The 26,401-nt window shown below is 42.5% G+C and overlaps 1 protein-coding gene across 6 annotated transcripts in view; it reads right to left on the reverse strand.

Annotated features, from left to right (window-relative positions):
• The window catches only part of AP2A2 (adaptor related protein complex 2 subunit alpha 2), a 61,701-nt gene that overhangs the window by 29,497 nt on the left and 5,803 nt on the right, over positions 1-26,401 (reverse strand). For all 6 annotated transcript variants that reach the window (XM_083756146.1, XM_083756144.1, XM_083756145.1 and 3 more), the window contains exons 2-5: positions 15,659-15,727; positions 5,379-5,521; positions 3,617-3,810; positions 2,487-2,616 (exon numbers count right to left, since the gene is read on the reverse strand). In XM_083756146.1, coding sequence (XP_083612272.1) covers positions 2,487-2,616; positions 3,617-3,810; positions 5,379-5,521; positions 15,659-15,727 — 536 coding nt within the window. The remainder of the gene's footprint in view (positions 1-2,486; positions 2,617-3,616; positions 3,811-5,378; positions 5,522-15,658; positions 15,728-26,401) is intronic.

Below are 26,401 nucleotides of genomic sequence, written 5' to 3' on the forward strand. Positions count from 1 at the left end.
TGTTTCTGTATACCAGGGGTTGCCCACCAATTAAAAGTCCACGGGCACATTTGCATTTGGGGGTGTCTTGGACACCATCTCTTCTGGTCACTTCTCCCCCTTCCTTTGGATTAGCCCCCACTGCTCCCAGCAAGAAAGGAAAGAAAGTGCATGCACACACACAATTTGATCTCGGAGATTTCATCAGAACCTTGAAAAGTTCATAGAACTGGAAAAGCGAAGTGGGAAAGTGTGTCATTCTTCCAGCTTCCTTCTTCAGCTCTTGGTACTTTGCCAAGGAAGAAAAAGGTGACCGCCTTCACCACCAAGGCAGCAGTGAGAAGGTGCTCAGAAGACCTCAAAGGGGTCATTGCACCCACTAGTGCCATATTGGCAACCCATACTGTATATTATTTATTAGGCTTGGGTGATATTGCAGGAGGGGGCAGGGAGAAAGAGACTCTGAAATGACCAATTAATTTAAAAAATATATATACATATTGATTCATGCAACAGTTCTCTGGATTATATAATTTTCTTTCCCCCCCAGTAAAGTTGTTTTTTAAAAGCAGATGTGTATCTTCTGTAGCCTGCAATAATGGGCTAAAATAAGGCAAACTACAATCTCAGGATCCCAATGTCCTCTTACAAAAGGCTATGCATGCCCTGCCACCTTCTGTAACTTGCCTGTACATGACCTTGCCCTATATTGGGGTAATGCATTCAAATATTAACCAAATCCACTGTTGACTTTAAAAAAACAAACAAACAAACCACCATCAAGAGAGAAAGAAAATAACTCATTCCCTTTTGCAAAGATACAATGCAAACAATTAGGAAAGACCCTTTCTTGGTCGGCCACTGGTCTGGCACACAGAAAACTGTATTTTGATTTGTGCTGAAATCCCCGATCAGTCCCTAGATTGTGTGACTAGTGATAAGTCACCCTCGTACCAAGAGTAAAACTAGCTGGTTGTTTACTTCACAGGATCTTGGACAAGAGAGTTTGCAAAGCACTCTGTACATGAGGAGCTCCGTATAAAATGGCAATTTCTGCTCAAAGACAAAAGGAAAGCAGTTATGGCACAGATGCAGCTTATCTGTGGACTGTAACCTGCATACATATTACCAGAAACATCACTGAACGCACTGCAGTGTCTTTTCAAAAGCTTGTTCATTTTACTAGGCAGGATCCTGAATACCTTAAGGATCATTCCTTTCATTCCTTTGCCACATGGAATTTGGCACATGAGTTTGTGGCAGACCTGAACAGGAATGGGTGGCAAGCTTGGCCAGTATATGACACTGCCTGAAGCCTCTTCAGCAAACTGCTGTGCCACTTCCTGCCTTTTCCCAGGCGATAACAGGGATGAAGTATGCTCATCTGAGCCTGGCTGGGTTCAGAAGGCCAGGCATAATCCTTTCAATCCCTGAACTTCTTTCTGCAAGTGCTCAAAATCCAAGCTTTCAGGAAAGGAAGTCCTGCAGCATTTTTTTCCTAATCCCATTGCAAGCTCATGGTGCTGCTTCCCTCCATTAGTTTACTTGTGGGCAGGAAAAACACAATGGGAGGACTTCAGTACAGTACTAAGATACATACAGTACTAAGATTATTGTTCCAGAATGATTCCCATTGTTCCAGAAAGACCCCTTCTCTCGCTATTCCTCTGTGCACTGTTTTAAGGGTTCTTCCATACACCCCCAAGCCAATCTAGAGGGGGCATATGGGGTAAGGTTACCAGATTTTTTTCCAATGAATCCGGGGACACTTTTCAACTTCAATGGATTTTGTATGGGGACTGATTTGTAAATCCGGGGACTGTCCCCAGGAAACGGGGACATCTGATAACCTTAATATGGGGGAGCAGAGAAAGGGAAAGTCCTATTGCATAAGCAGAAGTCTTTATGAAGGGCCTCTGCTGACAGGACACATTAATTGAACCTTGCCCACTGTGTGGACAAAGCCAGGTAACCAGCAAGGCTTGAACTCCCCGCATCCACATCTAATCTCACACCACAGGTATATTTTCATGTCTCCATAAGAAGTAATGGTTCCACTACTTCCTATGGGGAAGGAAATGGATGCTTCCAGAGTGAAAAGAGGAGAGGGGGGCTGAAAGCCAGTCCCCATGTTACCCACAAGGACTAGCTTCTGGGCCCTCCCCCAATATGAGTCTGATGGGTCGTTTGAGACCAAGAAAAAAAGAGCTCCCCAGATAGGCCCTCATACTATCTCAACACAACTTATTCAAGTTTGGATTTTTAAAAAGAAAAATTTGGCAAATTCCGAGATTGAGAAGAAAACTTTTGAAAGCTCACTCATCTCTAGTCCAGAAGCAACTTGACCCCAAAGCATTAGTGTAGCACATCTCACCGTTAGGAGTTGACCAATGCCAAACTTGTCAAATACTTGCTTCCATGGTTCTACATAATTAAATTCTGAATCTAGACAATCAAATATTCACACTTTCAAGAGAAAAAGATCTAGTCTAGTCAAGTGAGCTTACCAGATGCTGGTCATTGAGAAGGTGCACAACTCTGGAGGTCCAGTCTCCCATAGGAACCAGGTCAGGAGAAGTCCTGTATAATCTTAGCAAGCACAGGGCTGCACTCTGCTTCACACTGTCCATGGTGTCTCTGCAACAGAAAACCAAAGCTGGTCAAGGGCTTCTCAAACACCCAAAATTCTTCAGCGGCAGCTCCTAGAAGACAGCAAGGCTGGACCATTAACCTATATACAAGCTCGTACCCATCCACATTCAAAGTTGCACACACTGCAAGCAGTAACATGAGCACCAAAAATACATGGGAGTACTGCCATCGTGTCAGCTCCGAAAAAAGCCACAGATGCAACAAAGTACACATAACTTTCCAGTTCATGAAACTGTTTCTGTGCGCAGGAACATTTGTATATGTAGGAAACATGGCAAGGCCACTGATTGTGGGAATGTGTTCTTTAGCCTATGAGGCTGCATATGTTTATACCACATGAGTCTAATGAATGAGATGCCATATGTAACCTATTTTTGCAGTACAACAGATTATTAAGATCTATATTTTCCAAGGTTAGGCTTTGTATTGTATGAATATAATCTCTGTAGATAAATACATTTTGGCTCCTTCACGCCAAAGAAACATTCATTTGGAAGCATCTGGGTTAAGAAAACACCCCACAACACTTGAAAGGTATATATATAAATGGATGCGATGCCAGCACTTAAGCAAGCACTCTCACTTTTCAAAAGGGCTGGTCGTCCGTGAGGGCTGCAGTTGTTTAGCCATCCAGTTGTTTAAATTTGTATCCACAGAGTAATTCTCAGCCATCATACCATTTTATAAAACAAATTAATATAAAAAGTTGGTTAACACAGATACACATTTCAAATCCATGTGACACCGAAAGCGGTAAGCAATAAAGCAATAGCACACAAAGGCAGGGGGGCCAAACCAAAAGAGCTTTCAGGAACAAATGAGTCTTCTCTCGTTCCAGAGTGGAATAGGATCTCCTATGGATTTCCTTTAGGAGGCTGTTACTCCACATTCAGTCAGCAAATGTTTAGATACTTGGCTGCATCCCAAGAATCAGTTTAATTGCCTTCTTTCTGTCAATCCCCTGAAATTCCCACGGAGCACCTACCCAGCTACAAGTATTTTTGGAATTTCTCCAGCAAATGCTTCCGCCATCTCTCTGCTGCCCACATTGGCAATGCAGTGCAAAGCAAGTCCCATGAAAGTGGGGTTGCGGCTGGCCAAGTCGTTCTTGATTGCGTTATTGATCAGGCGGATCAGCTCGCTGTTTGAATTCACAAGCACGGAGATGAACAGATAGCCCTGGAATTAAGAGAAGAATTAGTAGTGGGCAGCAGGGGATGTGCTTAGTAGGCAACATTGCTTTATAACAAATGGCTCCTGTGCCATTTATGAGGTAGGTCAGGCTTGGCCTAGGCTGCATTCAGCCTTGGCCAACCCTCTGGGGACTGCATGCCAGGGGTTGACGTTGCCCACCATGCTCTTGCATATACACCTACAGGGCATGCACACGTACAGGGTCACAGCCCCTGATACTGAATGAGGAGGGAATGCTCTCTCTCTCCCCTCTTGGTCAAATGATCGGCTGACCATGGAAACCTGGGATAGGAGAATCTGCATCCTCAACAGGCCTCTAGGATGGAGAGAGATGCTTAAACCACTCCACCCACCCCAGCACCACATATGCTTCCTCACTCCTATTTTTGCTGCTACCACCAAAAAACAATGGGTATTTGGGATGCAGGGGCAGATGACTTTGCTTTGGGAGAAGGATCAAGACCCTGCACTCGGTGCTGGCCACTCCTGATTGTGAATTATTCAGGCTTCTCAAGAATAATGGTTTAAGGACCTCACCTAAAAGCCAGACATATCACAATGTGGCCAGTTTTCACTCTAAGTACATACAAATAAAAGCCAAATGTAAATTAATTTGACAGGTGGGGATCCTGCTTAGATGTATGCATTTCAAAACACAGCATTCAAAAATCATACTGGATGAGATCCAGACATTTCTGGAAAGAGGAAAATTTATGTGTGCAGGGGGATTTCTCTGTAGTGTACATCTCTAGTGCATTAACTAGAGAAATAAGGAAGCCTAGCTGGTTTATTCATCGCTTATAGTTCACCTTAATCAGCCTCTGCTTGATTTTTTTTTAAGAGGGAAAAGGGAGATGGGTCCCTAGCATGAATCTCTCTTTCAAACCAGATGCTTATAGGACAATCTGGCTGAAACTCTAAAATAGCCATATATATTTTTAACCATGTACTATACTGTATTAGAAATATTTTCTCTTATGTTTGAATACCAAGAGATTCCTATTTTCTAATTTAATAAAAGAAATGATTAATGTTGTCTATTAACCCAATCCATAATAATAATAATAATAATAATAATAATTTATTTATACCCCACCTCTGGTTTTATACATTCTGCATCAGCGTCTGCTTGAAGGTTCTCCTGTGCTGCACCTGATATTTTGCTGATGCACCCCTACATGCCTAGATGCCAAATGTGAAATACATTTCAAGCACTGACAGCTGCCATTTGTGTCCCTTGTGTGTCTGCTGACTGTAATGCATCCTTGAATTCTGACAATGCCTCTTACTTGCCTAGATGGAGGGCAGAGAGGAGAGTACACACGTACAGAGACTAGCCCACTGCACAAAGGTGTCATTCACATTAGTAGGTCTACCCACTGTTGCCTCTGGCCCTGCTCAACACCAGCATGTGGCCTTCAGAAGGTTGCCCAGAAGGAAACATGGCCCTCAGGGTGAAAAATGTCCCCACCCTTGACCCCCAATATTATATGGGAAGTGGGTAGTATATATATATATATCTCAACGCTATGCATGAATGGGATATGACTTACTATTTGCTTCTCTGTGTATTTGTTTGAACTCAGGAGATTCACAGCCTCCATGTGGCCAAAATCAATATCATGCCCCAGGAGGAAGATGAAAAGCAGCTTGCAGACGTACTTTTTCTTACTGTAGCCATCAAGGGCTTTATCACCTAGTGAGCAATTAAAGACAAAATAAAAAGCCGTAAGCAAAAAATGCTGTATGCCAATGCCTGAAGCTTACTGCATTTTCCATGCCAATTGGCAGAGGTGCCCCAGGGTCTCAGATACGAGTCTCTCTCAGTCTCTGGCTTCTCCAGGTAGAGCTGAACCTGTGACCTAACATACCAAACATGTGCTCTACCACTGAGGTACAGTCCCTCTCCCACTTTTCAAAATTGGTTATCCATTCAAGGGTTCCCATCCTCAGAAAAGTGCACCCAAACAATCTATTACAGTGCCACCTTTACTCATGCCATGCATCAACACATCTCTTCAAATGTAACAGTAAAAGTATCAAACATGGTGCTGGATCAGCCAGAAGTAGAAATCAGGAGTCTTTGGGGTGACTATTTCTGTATGTCACCCTGAGCCCCATAGAGATGTCATCGCCACACGTTTAAGCTAGGTATTGCAGCACTGTGGAAAAGGAGTATGCAAGCTGAACCGACACCTATATCCGATGATTAGGCAACAACAACTGCTGGTGTCTTGTACTCAACTTGATATGTTTAACAGATCTTGGGGGGGGGGGGGGGGTTGTCTGCTTAATAGGAAGCACCCAGCGGACTAGACTGGAAAATGCATGTGTGAATCCACCTTCAAAACAGGGGGGAAAGCAGCATGTCCCATTAGGCAACCTGTGAAACACAAGAGCTAAGGATACGGGCAGCAACAATGCCAGACATCAGCCATGTAGCTCTCCTTACCTTGGGAATATAGCTTCAGATACAGTGCAAATTTCTAACAAGCAAAACTGTTACGCAAGACCAGGGTCAGAAATTCAGCTGTGGAGAAATGGGGACACGTTTGCCTCTCGGCAATTTTTCTTCTTCACGAAGAGACATACAAGAGATTGTTGGCTGCAGTTGGCTGCATGTACAGAGCATCCTTCTGGTTACATAGCTAATATAATTGGTGAAGTAGTACAGACATGTCAGGGGATGCCTTATGTCCAGGATATCTTTGCTTAGTCTAAATATATATATATCCCCCACCCCCACATAGGCAAGTTCAACTGCCTCAGTCTCTAGACTACAGCACAGCTACTGCTTTCGAGTCAAGAAATTAGACAGGGTGGAATTGCCTCTACTAATGCAAAATAACACATTTTTTAAGAGATAGGCATTAGTGGTCCTTGTTCTGGCATCTTGCTTGTACAGTAAAAAGGCAAACCACGTACAAAGAAAATCTCACTACACATATCCATGCTTTGGATTAAAGCACATTTTCCTCCAGAACCTCCAGAATTATGAGTTTTGTGACTCAACACAGTGAGTTTCAGAACTGGACGTGAGAGAAAGATAAAGTGGCTAGATAGAGGCAATGTTTCCTGTTGCTTTAAAATCAGTACAAGAGAAACAGGAAGAAAGAGAATGCAAGTCAGCATTTGTCAGACACAATGACTGGGTCAAAGGAGACTTCCTTTTCTTGGAAAGGCTTTTGTTGAACTAGCAATGCTTTTTACTCAACCAAAGCATGACAGAAGTTTGTGGATCCAATTTCTCCAAATCTGATGTATTCTGAAGCGTAGCCACTTGCGGAAACAGACACGTAACAAGTAGTGTGGTATTTGTTCAACAGGGGAATATGTCATATCTCTCTCTCTCTCTCTCTCTATATATATATATATATGTAATTGAGGATCTTAGTTGACATTTCTAAGCACCTTGATTGACCTTTTATGAGCACTTAGAACAGACAAGAAAGCTGTCAGCGAAGGCATGCATATTATAAATTGTAAACATGATGAAACTTAACCAAACCTATAAATAAAATTAAGGTTATCTTGTATTTGGACATAGTGCAGAATAAGACCATACCAGGTTAACACATACCAGTAGTTTACTTTAATATACAGAGCTACTGCTGGATTGTTGCTGGGTATAAACAAGCATACTCGTGTTGACAGAGACTTAAGACAGTCAGGGGTTCAATTATCTCCAAGAATATCTCCTCCGCTGTGAAACGGTACCTCTCAGTTTGAAACTACCAGTTAGGCTCCACTGAAAACACCACCTTACACATTGCCCAGGCTGGCCACCATGAAGTAGAAGGACTTTTCTGATGCAGTTTTGGAATGCCTTCCAGCCAGAAACCAGCGTGGGTCTGTCACCCTCCTACTATTTAATATGTTTATTTATTAAATTTATTTCCTGCTCCTCCTCCAGGGCAGCAGTGGCAAGTTAATAACACAATCTTTTTTCTGTGCCTTTGGAAGTTGTTGACCTTCCATCCCCTGTTCTGATGCTCAAATATTTACTTACCAGTTTGGTTTCTACAGCTTACTTATTATATAGAACATGCATTTTGGAAATTATCTCCAAAGACAAGTTCTGTATCCAAGTCTTCTGTTTAGCATTGTGCATTGAACTAGACTAGGCAGGCACATGAGAGTTACATACCAATGTCACAAAAATTGTTTTCAGATTTCCAAGTCCTGTTCCCAAAAGGTAAAGGACCCCTGACAGTTAAGTCCAGTCGCAGACAACTCTGGGGTTGCGGCACTTATCTCACTTTACAGGCCAAGGGAGCCGGTGTTTGTCCTCAGACAGTTTTGCCAGGTCATGTGGCCAGCATGACTAAGTTGCTTCTGGCGCAACGGAACACTGAAACCACAGCGGTGCACGGAAATGCCGTTTACCTTCCCGGAGTGGTACCTATTTATCTACTTGCACTTTGACGTGCTTTCAAACTGCTAGGTTGGCAGGAGCAGGGACTGAGCAATGGGAGCTCACCCCGTCACGGGGATTCAAACCGCCGACGTTCTGATTGGCAAGCCCAAGAGGCTCAGTGGTTTAGACTACAGTACCACCTGCGTCCCTGTTCCCAAGCAGGATGTATAAACTAGCATATCTCATCCAATTAATGAGTTTGTTTTTAGGGATCACAGAAAGGCTTTTTCACTGACCCACTAGCAGACATCCATGAAGCCAGGGGTTTTCAACCAGTGTGCTGAGGCACCCTGGGGGTGCCATAGGCAACACTGGACTCTGACCCTAGTTCATTCCCTCACTCCTCTGATGCCCCCTCACATCTTTGTCTCTTTTGGGCCACTTAGCCTGGGGGCATCCTCTTCCCAGGCCCGAAGGGGGGGAGGCAACTCTCTTGGGTGGGGAGTGGCTCAGAAACCAGGGACAGTGGCGAAGGCTGCCCAGAGGACTCCCAAGAAGGGGAGAGAGGAGAGGAGGCTGGGGAAACATGAGAGAGTGTGTTTGAAAAGGGGTGAGGGGCTGCTGGCTCTGCAGACAAGGGGTGACATATCTGGGCTCCTGAGGCTTGGAACGCGTTTCCCCAGAGGGGAGCCACAGAACGAATGTAGTTGGTCAAGGGAGTTGTGGGCTCAAAAAGGTTGAAAACCTCTGCCTGACTAAGCCAAGCTGGCCTTGTTCTTTACTGACACTGAATAAATTTAGAACTTTTCAGTGCTCATCCTTTGAGCAGTGTCAGAAGAAAGAAGCAAAAGGCTCTACAATGGGAGGTAAAGTGAAGCCTTGAGGCATATTCTACATTTAGGGCTAGACATCTAGTCATGAAACAATGACTCTCCTCCCCCCCACCCCCACCCCCACCCCCAATATCCCTCCCCCATGATGAATTTGATCATTACAGTAACTTTCTCAGGCTCTCAGAATTCAGGGCAGACCGACAGAAATTTGTATTTAAGGCAAAGGAGGTGCAAGGGGAGAGAGGCAGCTTCAGTTGTCGAGAAACTACTACAGATGGAGATGCAATGTTTAGCCTATGCAAATATGGCTTTTAAAAACCCAAACAAACATTTGAGAATCAAAATACTGAATGACCTGACCACCACAAAACACTTCTGCTCTTAAGTTATAAATAACTGTCTGGTGCTCAGTAATACCATTATCCTATAAGAACGGCTTTTAAAAGTTGCACATGAATTCATTTCAAACCAGCATCGTTCATGCATGTTAATGTGAGACAGCTTCTGGAGCAGCAAAACCCCTGGAAGCCAAACTACATGCTACATGGAGAAGCATGTAATCTCCCTTTACTGTGTGTTTTTTAACATGAAGAGCCACTGTAGGATGCTGCTACAGAAAGCAGGTGGTTAGCCAGGTATTTGCTCCTAGCCCTAGCAGGAAAAGGACACAGGGTGGGGAGGGGAGAGGAGCTGACTGAGTGGGTGGGGAAATAGCCTGAGAGGAAATGGTTAAGAAGCCTTAGCTCTGTTTGCCTTCTGCTCCTGATTTTATACACATATGTGACACTCTAAGGCTGCATACACAGCATATTCTCTCCCCTACTTCTCAAAGGATCCTGAAAACTGTGGTTTAAGAGTGCTGGGAATTATAGCTCTATGTTGGAAAAACTACAGTTCTCAGGATTCTTTAAAGGAAGAATGTGTTTCAGGTGTATGGTATGCACTGCAGCCTAGCTTTTTCCTGAATGGGATGCAGTAATGGTGTTGTAAGCAAAGAAGGTGATATGCACTGCCATAGTCAGCGATTGTAGACCACTTTGGATATTAGGCATATACCTTTTTAAAAAAACGTAAACAGTGTTGATGTGACAAGCAAGGGTTTGCGCGCACCTGTATCACAACGAAGCACCAGTCAGAAAACTGGGTGTGGCCCTAGGCCAACCCCAACCTCTCTCACCACCAAAGGAACACAAGTGAATAGCAGAGAACCTGCACATGCGACGCTGACACAAAACCCCACATATATTAAGTATAATAGAAACATTGTCACCTGAGCCCACCCCCACCCATCTTTTTCCCCCTCCCCTCATTTCCCCCTCTTCTTCCTTATGTCTCAACAAAAGAAACTGATCTGTAAAAAATGTTACTTAGGGGGGGAAAGAGACAGAGAGAGATAGATAGATAGAGTGAGACATTGCATATACTTTTGTAAACCAAGAAAATCTTTAATAAAAAACATTAAAAAAGAAAACTGGGTGTGGCAGTGATAAAATCCTGTGAAACAGCCCCTTGGTCAGACTACAAAGTCAGTAAGTCTGGGAAGTGGCTGCTGTATTTTCCAAGTCTTAGATTTGTTGTTTACTCACTATTGCCTGGAAGCGAAAGGAAAGTCCAACGCTGTAAAGAAAAATATTGCATAGGAACCTGGAATGTAAGAACCATGAACCTGGGTAAGTTGGAGGTGGTCAAAAATGAGATGGCAAGAATAAATATTGACATCCTGGGCATCAGTGAACTAAAATGGACGGGAATGGGTGAATTCAGTTCGGATGACCATCATATCTACTACTGTGGGCAAGAAACCCGTAAAAGAAATGGAGTGGCCCTCATAGTCAACAAAAGAGTGGTGAAGGCTGTACTAGGATGCAATCTCAAAAATGATAGAATGATCTCGATACGAATCCAAGGCAGACCTTTTAACATCACAGTAATCCAAGTTTATGCACAACTACTGGTGCTGAAGAAACTGAAATTGACCAATTCTATGAAGACTTACAACACCTTATAGAAGTGACACCAAAGAAGGATGTTCTTCTCATTATAGGGGATTGGAATGCTAAAGTAGGGAGTCAAGAGATAAAAGGAACAACTGGCAAGTTTGGCCTTGGAGATCAAAACGAAGCAGGGCAAAGGCTAATAGAGTTCTGTCAAGAGAACAAGCTGGTCATCACAAACACGCTTTTCCAACAACACAAGAGACGACTCTACACATGGACATCACCAGATGGGCAGCATCGAAATCAGATTGATTATATTCTCTGCAGCCAAAGATGAAGAAGCTCTATACAGTCAGCAAAAACAAGACCTGGAGCTGACTGTGGCTCAGATCATCAGCTTCTTATAGCAAAATTCAAGCTTAAACTGAAGAAAGTAGGAAAAACCACTGGGCCGGTAAGATACAATCTAAGTCAAATCCCTTATGAATACACAGTGGAAGTGAGGAACAGGTTTAAGGATTTAGATTTGGTGGACAGAGTGCCTGAAGAACTATGGATGGAGGCTCGTAACATTATACAGGAGGCAGCAACGAAAACCATCCCAATGAAAAGGAAATGCAAGAAAGCAAAGTGGCTATCCAATGAGGCCTTACAAATAGCGGGGGAGAGAAGGCAAGCAAAATGTGAGGGAGATGGTGAAAGGTACAGGAAATTGAATGCAGATTTCCAAAGAATAGCAAGGAGAGACAAGAAGACCTTCTTAAACGAGCAATGCAAAGAAATAGAGGAAAGCAATAGAATGGGAAGAACCAGAGATCTGTTCAAGAAAATTGGAGATATGAAAGGAACATTTTGTACAAAGATTTCCATAATAAAGGACAAAAGTGGAAAGGACCTAACAGAAGCAGAAGACATCAAGAAGAGGTGGCAAGAATACACAGAGGAATTATACCAGAAAGAAATGGATGTCCCGTATACCCCAGGTAGTGTGGTTGCTGACCTTGAGCCAGACAGCCTGGAAAGTGAAGTCAAATGGGCCTTAGAAAGCACTGCAAATAACAAGGCCAGTGGAAGTGATGGTATTCCAGCTGAACTATTTAAAATTTTAAAAGATGATGTTGTTAAGGTGCTACACTCAATATGCCAGCAAGTTTGGAAAACTTAGCAGTGGCCAGAAGATTGGAGAAGATCAGTCTACATCCCAATCCCAAAGAAGGGCAGTGCCAAAGAATGCTCCAACTACCGCACAATTGCACTCATTTCACACGCTAGCAAGGTTATGCTTAAAATTCTACAAGGAAGGCTCAAGCAGTATGCGGACCGAGAACTCCCAGAAGTGCAAGCTGGATTTAGAAGAGGCAGAGGAACCAGAGACCAAATTGCAAACATGCGCTGGATTATGGAGAAAGCTAGAGAGTTCCAGAAAGACATCTACTTCTGCTTCATTGACTATGCAAAAGCTTTGACTGTGTCGACCACGGCAAACTATGGCAAGTTCTTAAAGAAATGGGAGTGCCAGATCACCTCATCTGTCTCCTGAGAAATCTCTATGTGGGACAAGAAGCTACAGTTAGAACTGGATATGGTACAACTGATTGGTTCAAAATTGGGAAAGGAGTACGACAAGGCTGTATTTTGTCTCCCTGCTTATTTAACTTATTTAACAACAACAACAACACTATTGCTTTAAGGGCATAATTAACATTTTAAAACCAAATACATAAAGGCAACATCTGTGTTTGCATGGATGAAGTTGCTATATCTAATCCTTCACTTTAGGCAACTTGAGCCCAGTCTTATGGAACTGTTTAATAAAGCTATTTGCAGCAGTACAGGGCATAGTTTTAAAAGACCTTGTGTTGTCTTGAGTGATCTGCACCAACACAAGGCAAATCACTGATACAAATATACCCAACATCCAGATGATTACAGACACTCCAGTGCAGTGGTGGCCAAACTTGGCCCTCCAGCTGTTTTGGGACTACAGTTCCCATCATCTCTGACCACTGGTCCTGTTAGCTAGGGATGGTGGTAGTTGTAGTCCAAAAACAGCTGGAGGGCCAAGTTTGGCCACCACTGCTCTAGTGGGACCAAAGTGTCTCATAAACAAGTACTGAAATGATTAAAATGTTCATTCATGCTGTTTGCCATATCCTGTATTAAATGAACACTACTCTCTGTTTTAGAGTATTATGTCAAGTATTACATCAGCACTTAGGTTTAACCGTCTTAGCAGAAACTGGGAAATGAAATAATGAATTTACATGAGTTTTGAAAGCATTCTAAAATGTCTGAAATAGACATCCCACTATATAATGGTTGAGTATGACATCTGAACATGGTACTTAATTGAGGCTTTTAATAATGCTTTTACAAATAATGGTTTAGTGTGATGAGTGAGGCTAGGACTCACAGGATCCCCCTGCAGTATGGCTGCCCAGAGGATTTTGGAAGTTTTCACTTCTGATTTCCATTAACCACTGTTTATCATGTCATCCGAACCTAAACCATGGCTTGTTTAAAAACATACCAGCATTATAACTCATTGTTTGAAGCCAGTTTGTTTTAAACAAGCCAAAGTGAGTCTGCTCAGATGACCTAACTTGCTGTGGTTAAGAAGTAAACTTTGCTTCTGATCACTACTCCTTGAAGTTTGGTGTCCTAACCAATTTGACAAGTTATCAAAAAGGTCTCTGCTCTCAGCTGATCTCATAAGGCAAGAATCTAGTCCAGAGACATCCAATGCAACGCCCTCCAGATGTTGTTGGATTCCAACTCCCATCAGCCAGAGCTGGCATGATCAGATGTCAGAGATGATGGGAGCTTAAGCCCACAACATACAGAGGGAACCACATTAGCTGCACTTGATCGAGGTCATCATTCTTGAAATATTTTATGAAGCAGCACTGTTGAGCACTGCTGACTCCCTTAGAATGTTTACTTAACCAGGGCCCATCTCTCGACATGCAGGACTTCATCTGCTTATGTGTACAGGGAGTTAGGATGACATATTCTAACAAGCTAGCTCTACGTAAACAATCTAAATGACATGATGGAAGAAAGCCAATTAGCCACTAGAAGTGGCAGCAGAATTCCAATATACATTTAATTTGGATGCTGCATATGAACCCCAAAGGACACACGTTTCCAGTAGTACTGATCAGTACAGCTGTCCATAATTATCCCCAGGTGCACTAGAGTGTATGAGGGTTTTTGAATTCAGCAGGCACGTCTTTCTGTCCATAAAAGACAGCTCTAAAGGCTGTGGCCAAAACTGCATGTTCAGATCAGACCCTTGTTAATTTCTATATGCATGGTGGCAAAAAAATTGTAATGCCACTGTTCTACCAATTCAATGCAGATACCCAAGATTTCAAATCCTGGCAGACATCTTCGTTCAGCCCAGGCTGTCAGGAAATGGCTTGTTCACTTCTAATGGAGCAGAGATCAGCATTCTTTTATAAGAAGGGCAACACCTAATCCAGCAGATAGTAGCATCTGCACCAGGAGACAAACCATTATCGTCTTTTCCAAGCAGTGTTTTTAGGAAATGTTTTCTTATCACAGGGCAGTGAAGACACTGCACCACATGGCCTATCTTCTACAAAAAAACACACAGCAAGACTGGGTTGCATTACTGCTGTGTCATTTATTACACTGGAGTTTGTTTTTAATAATTGGCATTGCTGGTTTTTTAAGGCTTCATTGTGAGCCGCTTTGGACAGCGTTTAGCTGCAGAAGCAGGTAAAAGCATGTAATTTTTTAAAAGTGCAAAATACACCTCCAAACTTACTGAAAGAAAATGGTGGGTTGCACTGGACAGTGTTCAAAAAGCCAGAAGACGTTTCTATAAATCACTATGGATAGAAATCAATGGACCACAGAACACAGAATATGCTGCAACAACCAGCAGTTAAATAGAAAGAAATACATATTTAACTTTTTTTTTTTTTGGCTTCATGATGAGATCTGAAGGTTTTGTTTATTGGGCAGAAAAGTAACACAGGAGTGTTTAACTGGAGGCAAGTTGAACTCTCAGCAGGAAGTAAGTAATAATCAACTACTTTGGGATTACAAAACAGTTTACCATATTTAACTCACATGCTTCTGACTATTGAGAATCATTACTCTGAACCTTTCTATTCAAGCCCCATAGTAACTGAGGTAAGAGATATCTGCAGGGCCTGCACAGATGTCCAGTAACACAAGCCTATGGAGGATTCATCTGCACATCTCCGTGTAAACAGTTAGGAAAGCTTATTACACTTTCAAGCTAGAGGTATTAAAAAGAATTCCTGTATGTTTTAGTTGCCCTAAACTTGCTTGTTTACTTATTTACAAGGTTGTAGTCAACTGCTCAGCACATGGACAACACCATGTTCTTCAGTAATAAAGCCACAGTTCTGTTTTGAATCCAGTAAGACCATTGCGTGCCTTTATCTTGAACAATACTCATAGTTCGGCAACCACCAGAAACTATCTGAACCACATTTCCTGGTCAAAAAACTGTTTGATCAGAGGGGGTAGCAGGATAGAAGACTAGATCACCCTTGTGATCCCTTCCAACTTGATAATTCTATATGCCTATGAGTCTGTGAGTCTGGACCCTTGTTCTTCATTTGTTTGTGCTCTTCTATCATTTTATTCATGAAAATAAATTCTTGTTTTGAACAGATATCACTGCAACAATGTACCAGTTAACTTACCTTTAAACTTTGACCGAATGTTTGCCAATTCTTTGTTTATTCTTTTTATCTCAGCTTCTTTGCTTTTACCTGAAAATACATAGAAAGAACCCAGCTCAGAGTGTAGTATTTTTAAAAGCAGCTTCCCTTTGTGCCTACAATACTACATACATGACTCATTAAAAGACTCATAAATTAAAACCCCAAAGATATTCTGCTGAACAATAAGCCTGGAAAGCCCTTTTTGGGATATAAGCAAGGGAATCCTTTTTTATGCGCACAAATATTATTGGTTCTTGACCAAAGTGACTAAACACAAGATTTCTGAAGAGGCAGGTGTAGCAGAGGCAAGGCAGCAGCATGGGCCAACTTTGAAAGAATAACATCATTGTTACATGATGACAGAATTGCCAAAGATGACTTGAAGTATTTTTACATCTAAACACTCATTCCAGCTATGATCTAGGGGGCAGAATGTCATCTGACAACATGAGCCAATCAAGAAGAATCAGCTGTTATGCAAAGAGCCATGGAATGATGCACATCATCTCTCTTCATGCTCATGCACAAAACAAAGAAGTGTTAGCATGCAGGTGTAACAGAGGAGCACCATGCCATGTAGGATGACAAGTATGCAGGTGTGGAAGGCGGACTTCCCACCAGACAGACTGGATCCCCAAGGACCAAGAGCGTCCCCTTGGCATGCCTAAAATGCAATGGGTGACCAATGAGGCACGCACACAAAGTCAATAAAATACCCGTGACAGAAAGGAATTGTGTGTACTCATGGAAAACTGACAAAAGGGGAAGAGAAGCAAGTCACTGCCCCAACATAGTGGACAGCCACTATTGCACTATTTTAATGGAATAATTCCATTAAAAGCAGTAAAAATCTTTTCATAAATCCTAGCAGTGCAGTCCTACTTAATCAAACCATTAAAAACATGTTTGTCAATAATAGGTATCTTCAACTAATCAGGCAGCAGATTTTAAAATTAAAAGTACAGTGGTACCTTGGTTCTCAAACACCTTGGTATTCAAATGCCTTGGTTCCCAAATGCCAAACACCCAGAAGTAAGTGTTCTGGTTTTTGAATGTTTTTCAGAAGCCGAACATCTGATGTCGTTGTCGGCTATGGTTTCCAGGGCGCCTGCACCAATCAGAAGCTGTGCCTTGGTTTTCAAACATTTTGGAAGTCAAATGAACTTCTGGATCAGATTAAGTTTGGCGCTTTTGTTTTTGCTATTTATTTTCCTTTTTTTTGTTTTTGAGGATTTTTTGGTTAATTTGTTTTTGTGACTGTGTGGAACCGAGTTCAGCTACTGATTGATTGACTGTGTGACTGTGGAAATGGATAAAGCCCCCCCAAAAAAACAACAACAACAACAATGGCTATCATCAGTGCAGGTAAGAAAAAAATTAATTTTAATTTTTATAATATACAATACTGTCTTGTTTATTTTATAGTACACTACATTATTGCTTTCATTTTATGGATCAATTGTCTCGTTAGATAGTAAAATTCATGTTAAATTGCTGTTTTAGGAGTTGTTTTTAAAAGTCTGGAATGGATTAATCTGTTTTGCATTACTTTCTATGGGAAAGCGTGGAACGGATTTCCAGAACGGATTAAGTTTGAGAACCAAGGTACCACTGCACTTACAAAAGCTACAGATGTGACAAGCATCTTCTAAAGAGATGCGTACCTTCCTTGTGCGCAAGAGGGCGGAGGACACCTCTTGCAAAATTAGGACTGCTATAGCACTTGGCCAACGTCTAAAGCAGTGGTTCCCAATTAGGGAGCTACCATAGATACATCAACATTATCCAAAGTAGGGGGCCTATGGTTTGGTTTTTGAAAAACAGCAATTGGGAGCCAATGATCTAAAGAACAAAGAGTTGTGCCACTCCTTGCTCAGTTTTGGACATTACATCCTACCCACTGCATGCCCCCCACAAAGGTTGATCCTGGACTCTCAGGATCAGTATGTGGTAGGGCACCCAGGGTAGCCGGGGGTGACGGGAACTGGGTGCTCCTCCTTGTGCAAATGGAAGGATTTTCCTGCCAGCACAAAGCCATCACTCAATGCATCTCAATGTCAGCCTCTTTATAAACTATTGTCAGTTCTCTCCTGTGCAATTTAATCAGATAATCAGCTAAGCTTTCTTTAATTGGTTGACAGATGCAATAAATACATAATTCTTAGAATTTGCATAAGAACCAGATGGGAAACATTAAGTCACGTATTTATGCCATTTACCCTCTGTATATTTAGTTGTTCTGCCCCCACATTTCCCCACATTACCATGAAAGGGAAACAAAAATGCTATGCCACTAACTATCCTCCCCCTTCCCTACCGTCCTTCAAACCCTGAAAACAGGGTTAACCCTGATTAACAGAAGACTTCCTTTGAAAAGTCATTTTGGTAGATAGGAACATCCAGCAACCCTCTTTCTACAATGTTGCCAGCATCAGCCAAGTTAGATATACAATTAAAAGGCATCATTGTATTCACTTTCACAAAATTGGGGCGGCGGGGGGGGGTGTCAAAACACTCAAGTCCTTATAAGCCACAGCAAATTCCTCAAAATGCAGTTCCAACTTTTAAAATATCTGAAGATGCAAATAAAGCCAGAGCACCTCTGGCTTTGTGTGTTCAGAGTGAAATTCATCACTTGAAGGTATCATGTTCACTATTAATTTCTAAGTCATCCAAATCAGCAAGAATCAATCAGGAGTGGGCAGAAGTAGATCTCTAGGTGATCTGAGGAACGTTGGTAAACAACTGGGAGGTAGAAGGAGAAAGGAAAGAGAGAAGATTTTTGTGTGTAAAGACTGTGAGCTCCCTTCCATTCTGGTATTCAAAACAAATTCTAAGGCCCAAAACCTTTAGCTCTACAGGTATGTCTTTTGTAGGGGCTCAAATTAGAGGATCTTAAGTAAAATAAAAATATAAAATAAATATAAAATCAGTGGATCCTGAAGCATAGAGCCTGCCTACCTTAGGTTTTTCCATAATATATGGGGGGTGAATATATTTGAGAAAATATGGGAAATATATTTGGCACATCCACAAACCTTAGGGTCCTCTCTTATGGCTACCTAAGAAATATCACTCACAAGTCTAAATATTGGCAGAAGAGGGAATGGTGAAGCAGGGATGAGGGGCCAAACAGTTGCATCCCGTCCCTGAGAATCACCTTCATGGGAAAGGTTTTGCGAGAAGGTTTCTTTCCACCCACTTTAAAGTCCTTTTGGCAATTCTTCATAGCACAAACCAGTCCCTGCATGCACACACAAAGAAACACAAAACAGGGGGGGGGGGGAACAGGTCCTTCCAACCAAGTCTGGCTCTTGCAGCTATTAAACACAGCACTTCCTCCCATTCCAATTCACGCAGTACACAAGTGATAACCCCAACTTTCTTATTTATTCAAGCCTACTTCGTTAATTTTAGAAATAACATTCTCCGAAGTCTGATCGACAAGTCATTCCCTCACGCCTTTGTGGTTTATTTTGCCTTATTTGTTCTCAGCAGCAGAGGATTATCTTTGTGATGTGCTCCCTGCAGATTACTGCACCACAGAGCTTCCTCTTGTTTTTGTTACAGATGGCCAATCCCTTTTTAACAACAAGCTAATAAGTGTGGAGAAATTCATGACAGCTCAGTTCAGCCAAAATTCAGTGTTCAAGCCTAAATCAGCAAGCCTGCAGGACAAAAAAAATATTTAAAAAATAAAGCTACCAGGTTTACAGTGGAGCTCTACTTCCCTCTCTCCTTTTTCAAAAAATGCACTTGCCCTTGGAGGGTTCTCTTTTTTGCACAATTAACTTCAAATGATATGTTCAACCAAGCCTTGGAGGGGGAAAGCTATTTTTAAGACCACAGGCCCCTGGGAAGCTGTTCACAGAGCTGGCCGCTGGTACTGTTCTGGGTCACATAGTGGCCCAGAACACAAGTGAAAAATCAGTGTCATATGCAAGCCCACCTTTCCAGATTGTCCACAAACACCACAACACACACGCACAGTTCCCATCAATGTCACTTGCTTAGAGTGGTGTGTCTGTTGGCATATGAAAACTCCAGTGTTTCCTGACAGTACCAATGCCCGGTGTTCTTGCTGTTTATTCATCATTCTAGTGGTGAGTCTGATAGAATGCATGATAGGGAGGCTACATTTGGGCAACGGGGGGGGGGGTCCCTATTTCAGTGATATCAAGCAGAGGGAAATATGGCAACGGTATAGGGTGGGTCATTGCGGAAGGCCGAATTTCAATGGTTTGTGCCTTGTTCCCTTCTCCAGCCCCTTTCCTAAGAGCAGATTCCACTGTGCTCCCCTACACTGGTGTTTCTGTTACTGAATTCCAGGTTGGTCCATATTAAGATCTCACTCATCCACGACTTGGGGATGAGGGAACTGGCCTGGCATGCATTACTGAGATCTGAGTGGGTAAACTGGGCAGAGTTGATATGAGTTAGCTTTGCCCACCCAGCCACCACTCCACAGGGCTGTCTCAGCTGGTCACTGGCCCAACACACAGAGCAGGACGTAACAGGGATTTGGTCTTTGCCTCAGAGGATGAGGGGTGTGGTCTGAATACAGTGGGGTTGTGTAAAACAATTGTCATGATCAGACCACTTCCTAGGGAGGTTTGAGAAGAAAACTCTGCAGGGATGCCAGGTGGGGTGGGATGACTATTTGGTTGGCTTACTGCTGGAGACTTTTGGAATCCAGAAAATTCCTAAATGCTCAGAGGTTTATTCAGGAGATAAGAGCAGGGTCGGTTGCCCAAGAGAGGTTGCCAAAAACTCCTATTTGTAACAGGGTTTCCCAGACAGATTAACAGTATCTTATTCCTCTTTGGGTGGGGGGTGCTTTTATTTGCAATATTTTATTGCTATGTTACCTAGTAATGCCATTATTATTATTATTATTATTATTCTCTGGCCATCTGGTTGTGTTTCCCCAGCCACTTGTGGTCTATAAGTATTTAATATAAATAAAATGTTGTATTGTTTTAATATGCTGAATGGCACTTTAGTGTTTTCCTCTAAATGAAAATTAAATAGCAGAAATGAAGAATATAAATATAACAAACCAGTTATAACATGGCAAAAGCCACAAAAAGTTGCAGTTTGTGCTAGTTATAAAACACTGCAAAACTGTTTAGTGACTCCCCATCCAGAACTGAGAGGCAACAACAAAACTGCCAGAGTTCAGGCCAAGTCTAGCAAGGGGGTTAAAAAAAAGCTAAGTCAATCCACTTCAGGAGATCAACCTAACAAGAAGAGAATGCTGACTAAATGGCTCCCCCAGTATAAATATTTAGTTTTGCTGCCCTTCGTACCAGGTCAAGGGTAGCATCCGATCAAACAAGATCAAAGAAAAACCATGATGCATTTAGAGCTAGAATTAGCTCACTAGCGGAGGGTATTTAGTTAAAATGTTCCCAAACTCTACCGAATAGTATGGTTGCATCACTCCTACAAAGCGCTCTGCTCTCCAATGCTGGATAAAGAAAACCCGGTTCTGTACAAGTTTATGATATTATGTGTATTCTCTATTCTTACCAAGTACCATTTATCCTTTTTACCATATTTTAAGGCATTGCTTACTTGTATGAAGTGTTTTGTCCTTCCATCATGTCACTATAGCTATTTTTCTTACACACCATAGGTTTCTTACAAAACACACTATTTTCATTTATATCATTCTTTATTAAATTTGTAAACCACCCTTCATCCAGACAGCACAGGGCGGTTCATAACATAAAAATACAAAAAGAGAACACAAAATACATAGTAAAACAAAAACAAACCAATATCCAACCTCCCATTTAAAAGGGCATAGAAAGTTCATTAGTCAAAAGGCCTAGTTATAGAGAAACATTTTCACCTAGCACCTAAGGTGAGCCTCCCTGGGGAGAGAATTCCACAAACAGGGAGCCACCACAGAAAAGGCCCATTCTTGGTATGTTGTCACCCTCCAGACCTCTCACAAAGAGACAAATGAAGAAGGGTCTCAAATGATGATCACAGGTTCCAGGTTGGTTCATATGGGGTGAGGCAGCTCTTGAGGTATTGTGGTCCTGAGCTGTTTGACAACAGAAGTTAGGCTGTCCCTATCCAGAGAGGGACGCAGCTGGGCCACAAGCCAAAGCTGATGGAAGGCACTCTGCACCACTGAGGCCACCTGAACCTCAAGCAGGGAATCACCCACTAACAGCACCTCAATCTTATCTATATTGAATTTCAGTTGGTTAGCTCTCATTCAGTCCATTACCAAGGCAAGACAGCGGTCCAGCACATTCACTGCCACACCAGCAGATATAAAGGAGAAGTAGAGCTGTGTGTCATCAGTAAATTGCTGACAATGTACTCCAAAATTACAGATAATCCCACTCAGCAGCTTTATGTACTGTTGAACAGCATAGAGGATAAAATCAAATCCTGAGGAACCCCACACTGAAGACTCCATGGGGGCAGAAGAGCACTCTCCAAGCATCACCCTGCGGAAACAACCATACAAGCAGGACCAGAATCACCATAAAGGATTTGGTGCTCCATAAGGATACCATGGTTGATGGTACTGAAAGCAGCTGAGAGGTCAAGAGGACTGGACAGGGGCACATCATCATACAAGGGCTACAAAAACAGTTTCTGTGCCAAAACTCGGCCTAAACCCCAACTGAAACAGACCTACAAAATCAGGTTCCTCCAAGAGCGTCTGGATCTGGTCCACGCACTCAAGAACCTTGCTCCAAAAGAGGAAATTGGCCATTGACCAGTAATTCCTTAGATTTTCTGGATCCAGGAGGATTTCTTGAGGATTTCTTGAGGAGTGGTTTTACTACGGCCTCCTTCAAGCAGCCAAGAACTACCCTTTCTTGCAGGGAGGCATTAATCACCTCCCTGACCCAACCAGCTGTCCCTTCTCTGGTAGTTTTTATAAGCCAAGAGGGGCAAGGATCCAGAATGCAAGTTGTCATCCAGACAGATCCAAGCACCTTGTTCACATCTTCAAGCCTTACCAACTAAAACTCATCCAACGCAACAGGACTAGATAGTGCTCTAAACACCCCTTGAGGTTAATTTGCTGTAATAATGGAATCAAGATCCTGTGGATGCAAGCAATTTTATTCTCAAAACACTTTGCAAACAACTCACAGTGAGATACCATCAGTTCTGCCACCTCCTTCAGGCCAGACTGTAAGAGGCCCCACACTACCCAGAAAAGCTGCACCACATGGCACAATGAGGATGCAATGAAGGAAGCAAAGTATGCCTTCTTTGCTGCTTCCACTGCCACTAGAAGGCTCAGTGATGAGCCCTCAGTAATGTTTGATTGCATTTGAACAGCGTTTTCTTCCACTCACGTTTGAACCACCTCCCAGCTTGTTTCCTCACCCTAAGCTCTGGAATATACCAGGGAGCCAAGTAGGCTCCACAAAATGGAAGAGGGAGCTCAGGAACATTGTGTCAACAGCTATTCCCATGTTCCAGAGGTCAGCCAGAGCTTCAACAGGAACACCAGTCAGATCAGCTGGAAAATCCCCCAAAGCTGTCTGGAAACCCATTGGCTCTATCACCCTGAGAGTGGACTATCCTAATAGGTCTCCTGCCTCTGTAGAGGCAGAAAGGTGCTGAAAGCCAAAATCTCAACAGGACCTGATCCAACCATGACAAGGGATGAGTGTCAATATCCCCCATTTTCATATTATCCTCTTCCTATCCAGTTAAGGATACAAAGTCCTGTATGTGGCCTGCCACATGCGTTGGGCCAGTGACTTGTTGGGACAGCCTCATGGTCATCATGGCAGCCATGAAGTCCTGAGCCACCCCAGAGCCAGTCGTCTTCCAAACCAGCTGTCTGTGAGTCCTGATTGCTCAATAATGATAAACTGGTGTATAATCTATGTTTTCCATATATCCAAAATGCCTTTTAATGGAGCAAGGCAGGGAGAAAAACACTGAAACCAATCATTGACTGTTGTTGCTTTGGCTGCCTCAAAGAGAATATAATTTGGGAGTAGAGGAGAGGAAAGGAAGATACCTTTCTGGAGTAACATCCATGTTTATGGTAATACTACTTGACAAAACACATTTACTTAAACATATCACACAGTTGACAGTCAAGTAAAAATCTTTCAGTTGTACGTACACACACAGTTTGATTTAATTACCATTTCTAAGGTGGCCTATTTAATAAGGATGTAGATGCAAGATCAGAAATAAGCAAAGTAGCTGATATAGAACAAAATACTTGACAGTCTACAACCACATACATTTCCCTCCATAAGGATTTGGCAACTCAGTAGTGCAAATACAATCAACTGCAAAAGGGCAGGGGAATCAAGCCTTCACATTGCTAGATAATGACCATTTTCAATAGAAGCCAATGACTTATAACACCCTTTTTACTGTAAAAAGAGAGGAAGAGTTATTCGTGTTGCTTTTCAACTTGAATACATTACGTCTGGGATCCAGAGAGTTTCTTGCTTGACCAAAAGCCACCCCTCCATTTCTGCCAGTTCTCCCTTGTCCCATAATCTCAGGAGCTGCTTTTCAAGGAGACACAACTAAATGCAGTACAAAGATAGGGCAGAATACCCCATTGCAGAACTCTGTTAACACATCACTGGATCCCCTAATTGCAGGATTCCATTTATACCTCACTCCTCCAAAACTTGAGGCAACTTAGAAATTTCATATTTAAAAAAAACACCACACACACAAAACAAACAAACAACTGCAATGAAGATAGCAGCAACATACAATTTGAGAAGCAAACCAGCAAAATTAAAGCATTTGACAGCACAACACTATACAGAGTTCAATGGTACTTACTTTCAGGAAAGTGGGAATAGAAAGATCACCTACATTCCATTGAAATCAAGAGGAGGCCTATTTGGACAGACTACACCCAATCAAAGTATCCCAATTCCTCAGAAGCAGATTTAAAGTGATAGGCTTTACATTGCTCCCTCCCCCCCCCCAAAAAAAAAATCTATAAAGAGATGTGCATTGAAGTACCTCCTTAGGAGTAAGGAAAAGGCCCTCCCTCCTTTCATCTTTTGCCATGTATACCTTTAAATCAAGATGGAAGAGGAAAACTGAAAAACTATTTTGTACTAATCTTATACCACCCTCCCGACTCCCAGCAGCCACATCTTTCATCGAGGGATAGCGTTTCTGCCTTTTGTGTTTTCCAACAATTTGCTGGACAACTAAGAATGTTGCTTGCCACCATCACCCTACCACCATCTTTTTAATTTAATTTTTAACATAGTGACACTGAACAATACTTATGTTCTGGCAGGCCTTGTTTGCTTTAGCGCAGGCATGGCCAAACTTGTCCCTCCAGATGTTTTGGGACTACAACTCCCATCATCCCTAACAGAACCAGTGGTCAGGGATGATGGGAATTGTAGTCCCAAAACATCTGGAGGGGCAAGTTTGGCCATGCCTGCTTTAGCATAACCAATCAGCACTTTGGGGAGCTCCTTCTCCTGCAAGAAAGCTGCTAATGCTCAAGAAGGCATTGCTCAAGAAGGCAATTTACCAAAGCTTGCAGTAAGGAATTGTACAAACTTGACATGGCTACCTGAGAGGAGTAAGTCATATTCACTGCATTATTGTCCCACACAACATACAGAAATACAGGGCCTTGGATTGGACCACGTGTTTTGTTTTAATGACATCAGTACTGATGATGGCTCCACTTGGAATTTTACACCACTATGCCTTGAAGAGTTTGCAAGGGGTTCATCTGATTTCTATCTCCAGCCATGGCCATTTCCAAGTTGAGCCACTGCAAGTATCAAACAAGGTATAGAAAAGAAGAAGAGAAGTATGCACAGAGAGCCCAAGTATACGTACATACAAATTATGGAAGGGGGCTATTTGATTTGAGTTTTCTACAGATAATAATAATAATACCTTTACTGTCAACGTACAACCTGTGTACAATGAAATTAACCGAGCCTCCCTCCTCCCCACACAAACACTCAGTCTCATTGCACTCTGTGTGCTTGTCACACAACACACCAACCCCAAAAGTCAGTTGCACTATATTATTTTCCATTCAGCAGCCTAAGAGCCCATGGATAGAAACTGTTTTTTAGCCTGTTGGTATGACTGATTATACTTCTTTATCTCCTGTGCGAGGGTAGAAGATTAAAGAGGTACTGGCCGGGGTGTGAATCGTCCCTGAGAATTTTTCTCGCTCTCCTAAGGCAACGATCCCTTGCGATGTCATCTAGTGGGTTCAGGGAACAGCCCATGATATCAAGTGCTGTGTTCACCACCCTCTGTAAAGACTTTCTGTCCGTGGCTGTCAAGCCAACGTACCACACTGTGATACAATATGAGAGGACACTTTCTATTGTGGACCAGTAGAAGGAGGTCATCAATTGTTGTTTAACATTGTTCTTTCGCAAGACCCTGAGAAAATGGAGTCTCTGTTGGGCCTTCCTAACCACCTGAGTTATATTGTTTTTCCAGGTGAGGTCTAAGGTAAACTCCCAGGAATTTAAAGGAAGAGACTCTCTCTCCACACACACACACACACACACACACACAATAGACAATGGGGCTAGTTCCCCTCTCTTCCTCAGATGGAGGCAACTTTGAGGAAGATGCACTTTAACCAACAGCACATCAGCGAAGTTATTCCTGTGCTACTCTCTTATTTGCATGGACCACAAGGGTAGAGCGCTTCAACAAACAGGTTTTGCAGAGGCATGCCTCTTTCACTTGACA

Source organism: Podarcis gaigeae, assembly GCF_964106915.1.
Source record: "Podarcis gaigeae genome assembly, chromosome: 1".
In the NCBI taxonomy this organism is placed as follows: Eukaryota; Metazoa; Chordata; class Lepidosauria; order Squamata; family Lacertidae; genus Podarcis; species Podarcis gaigeae.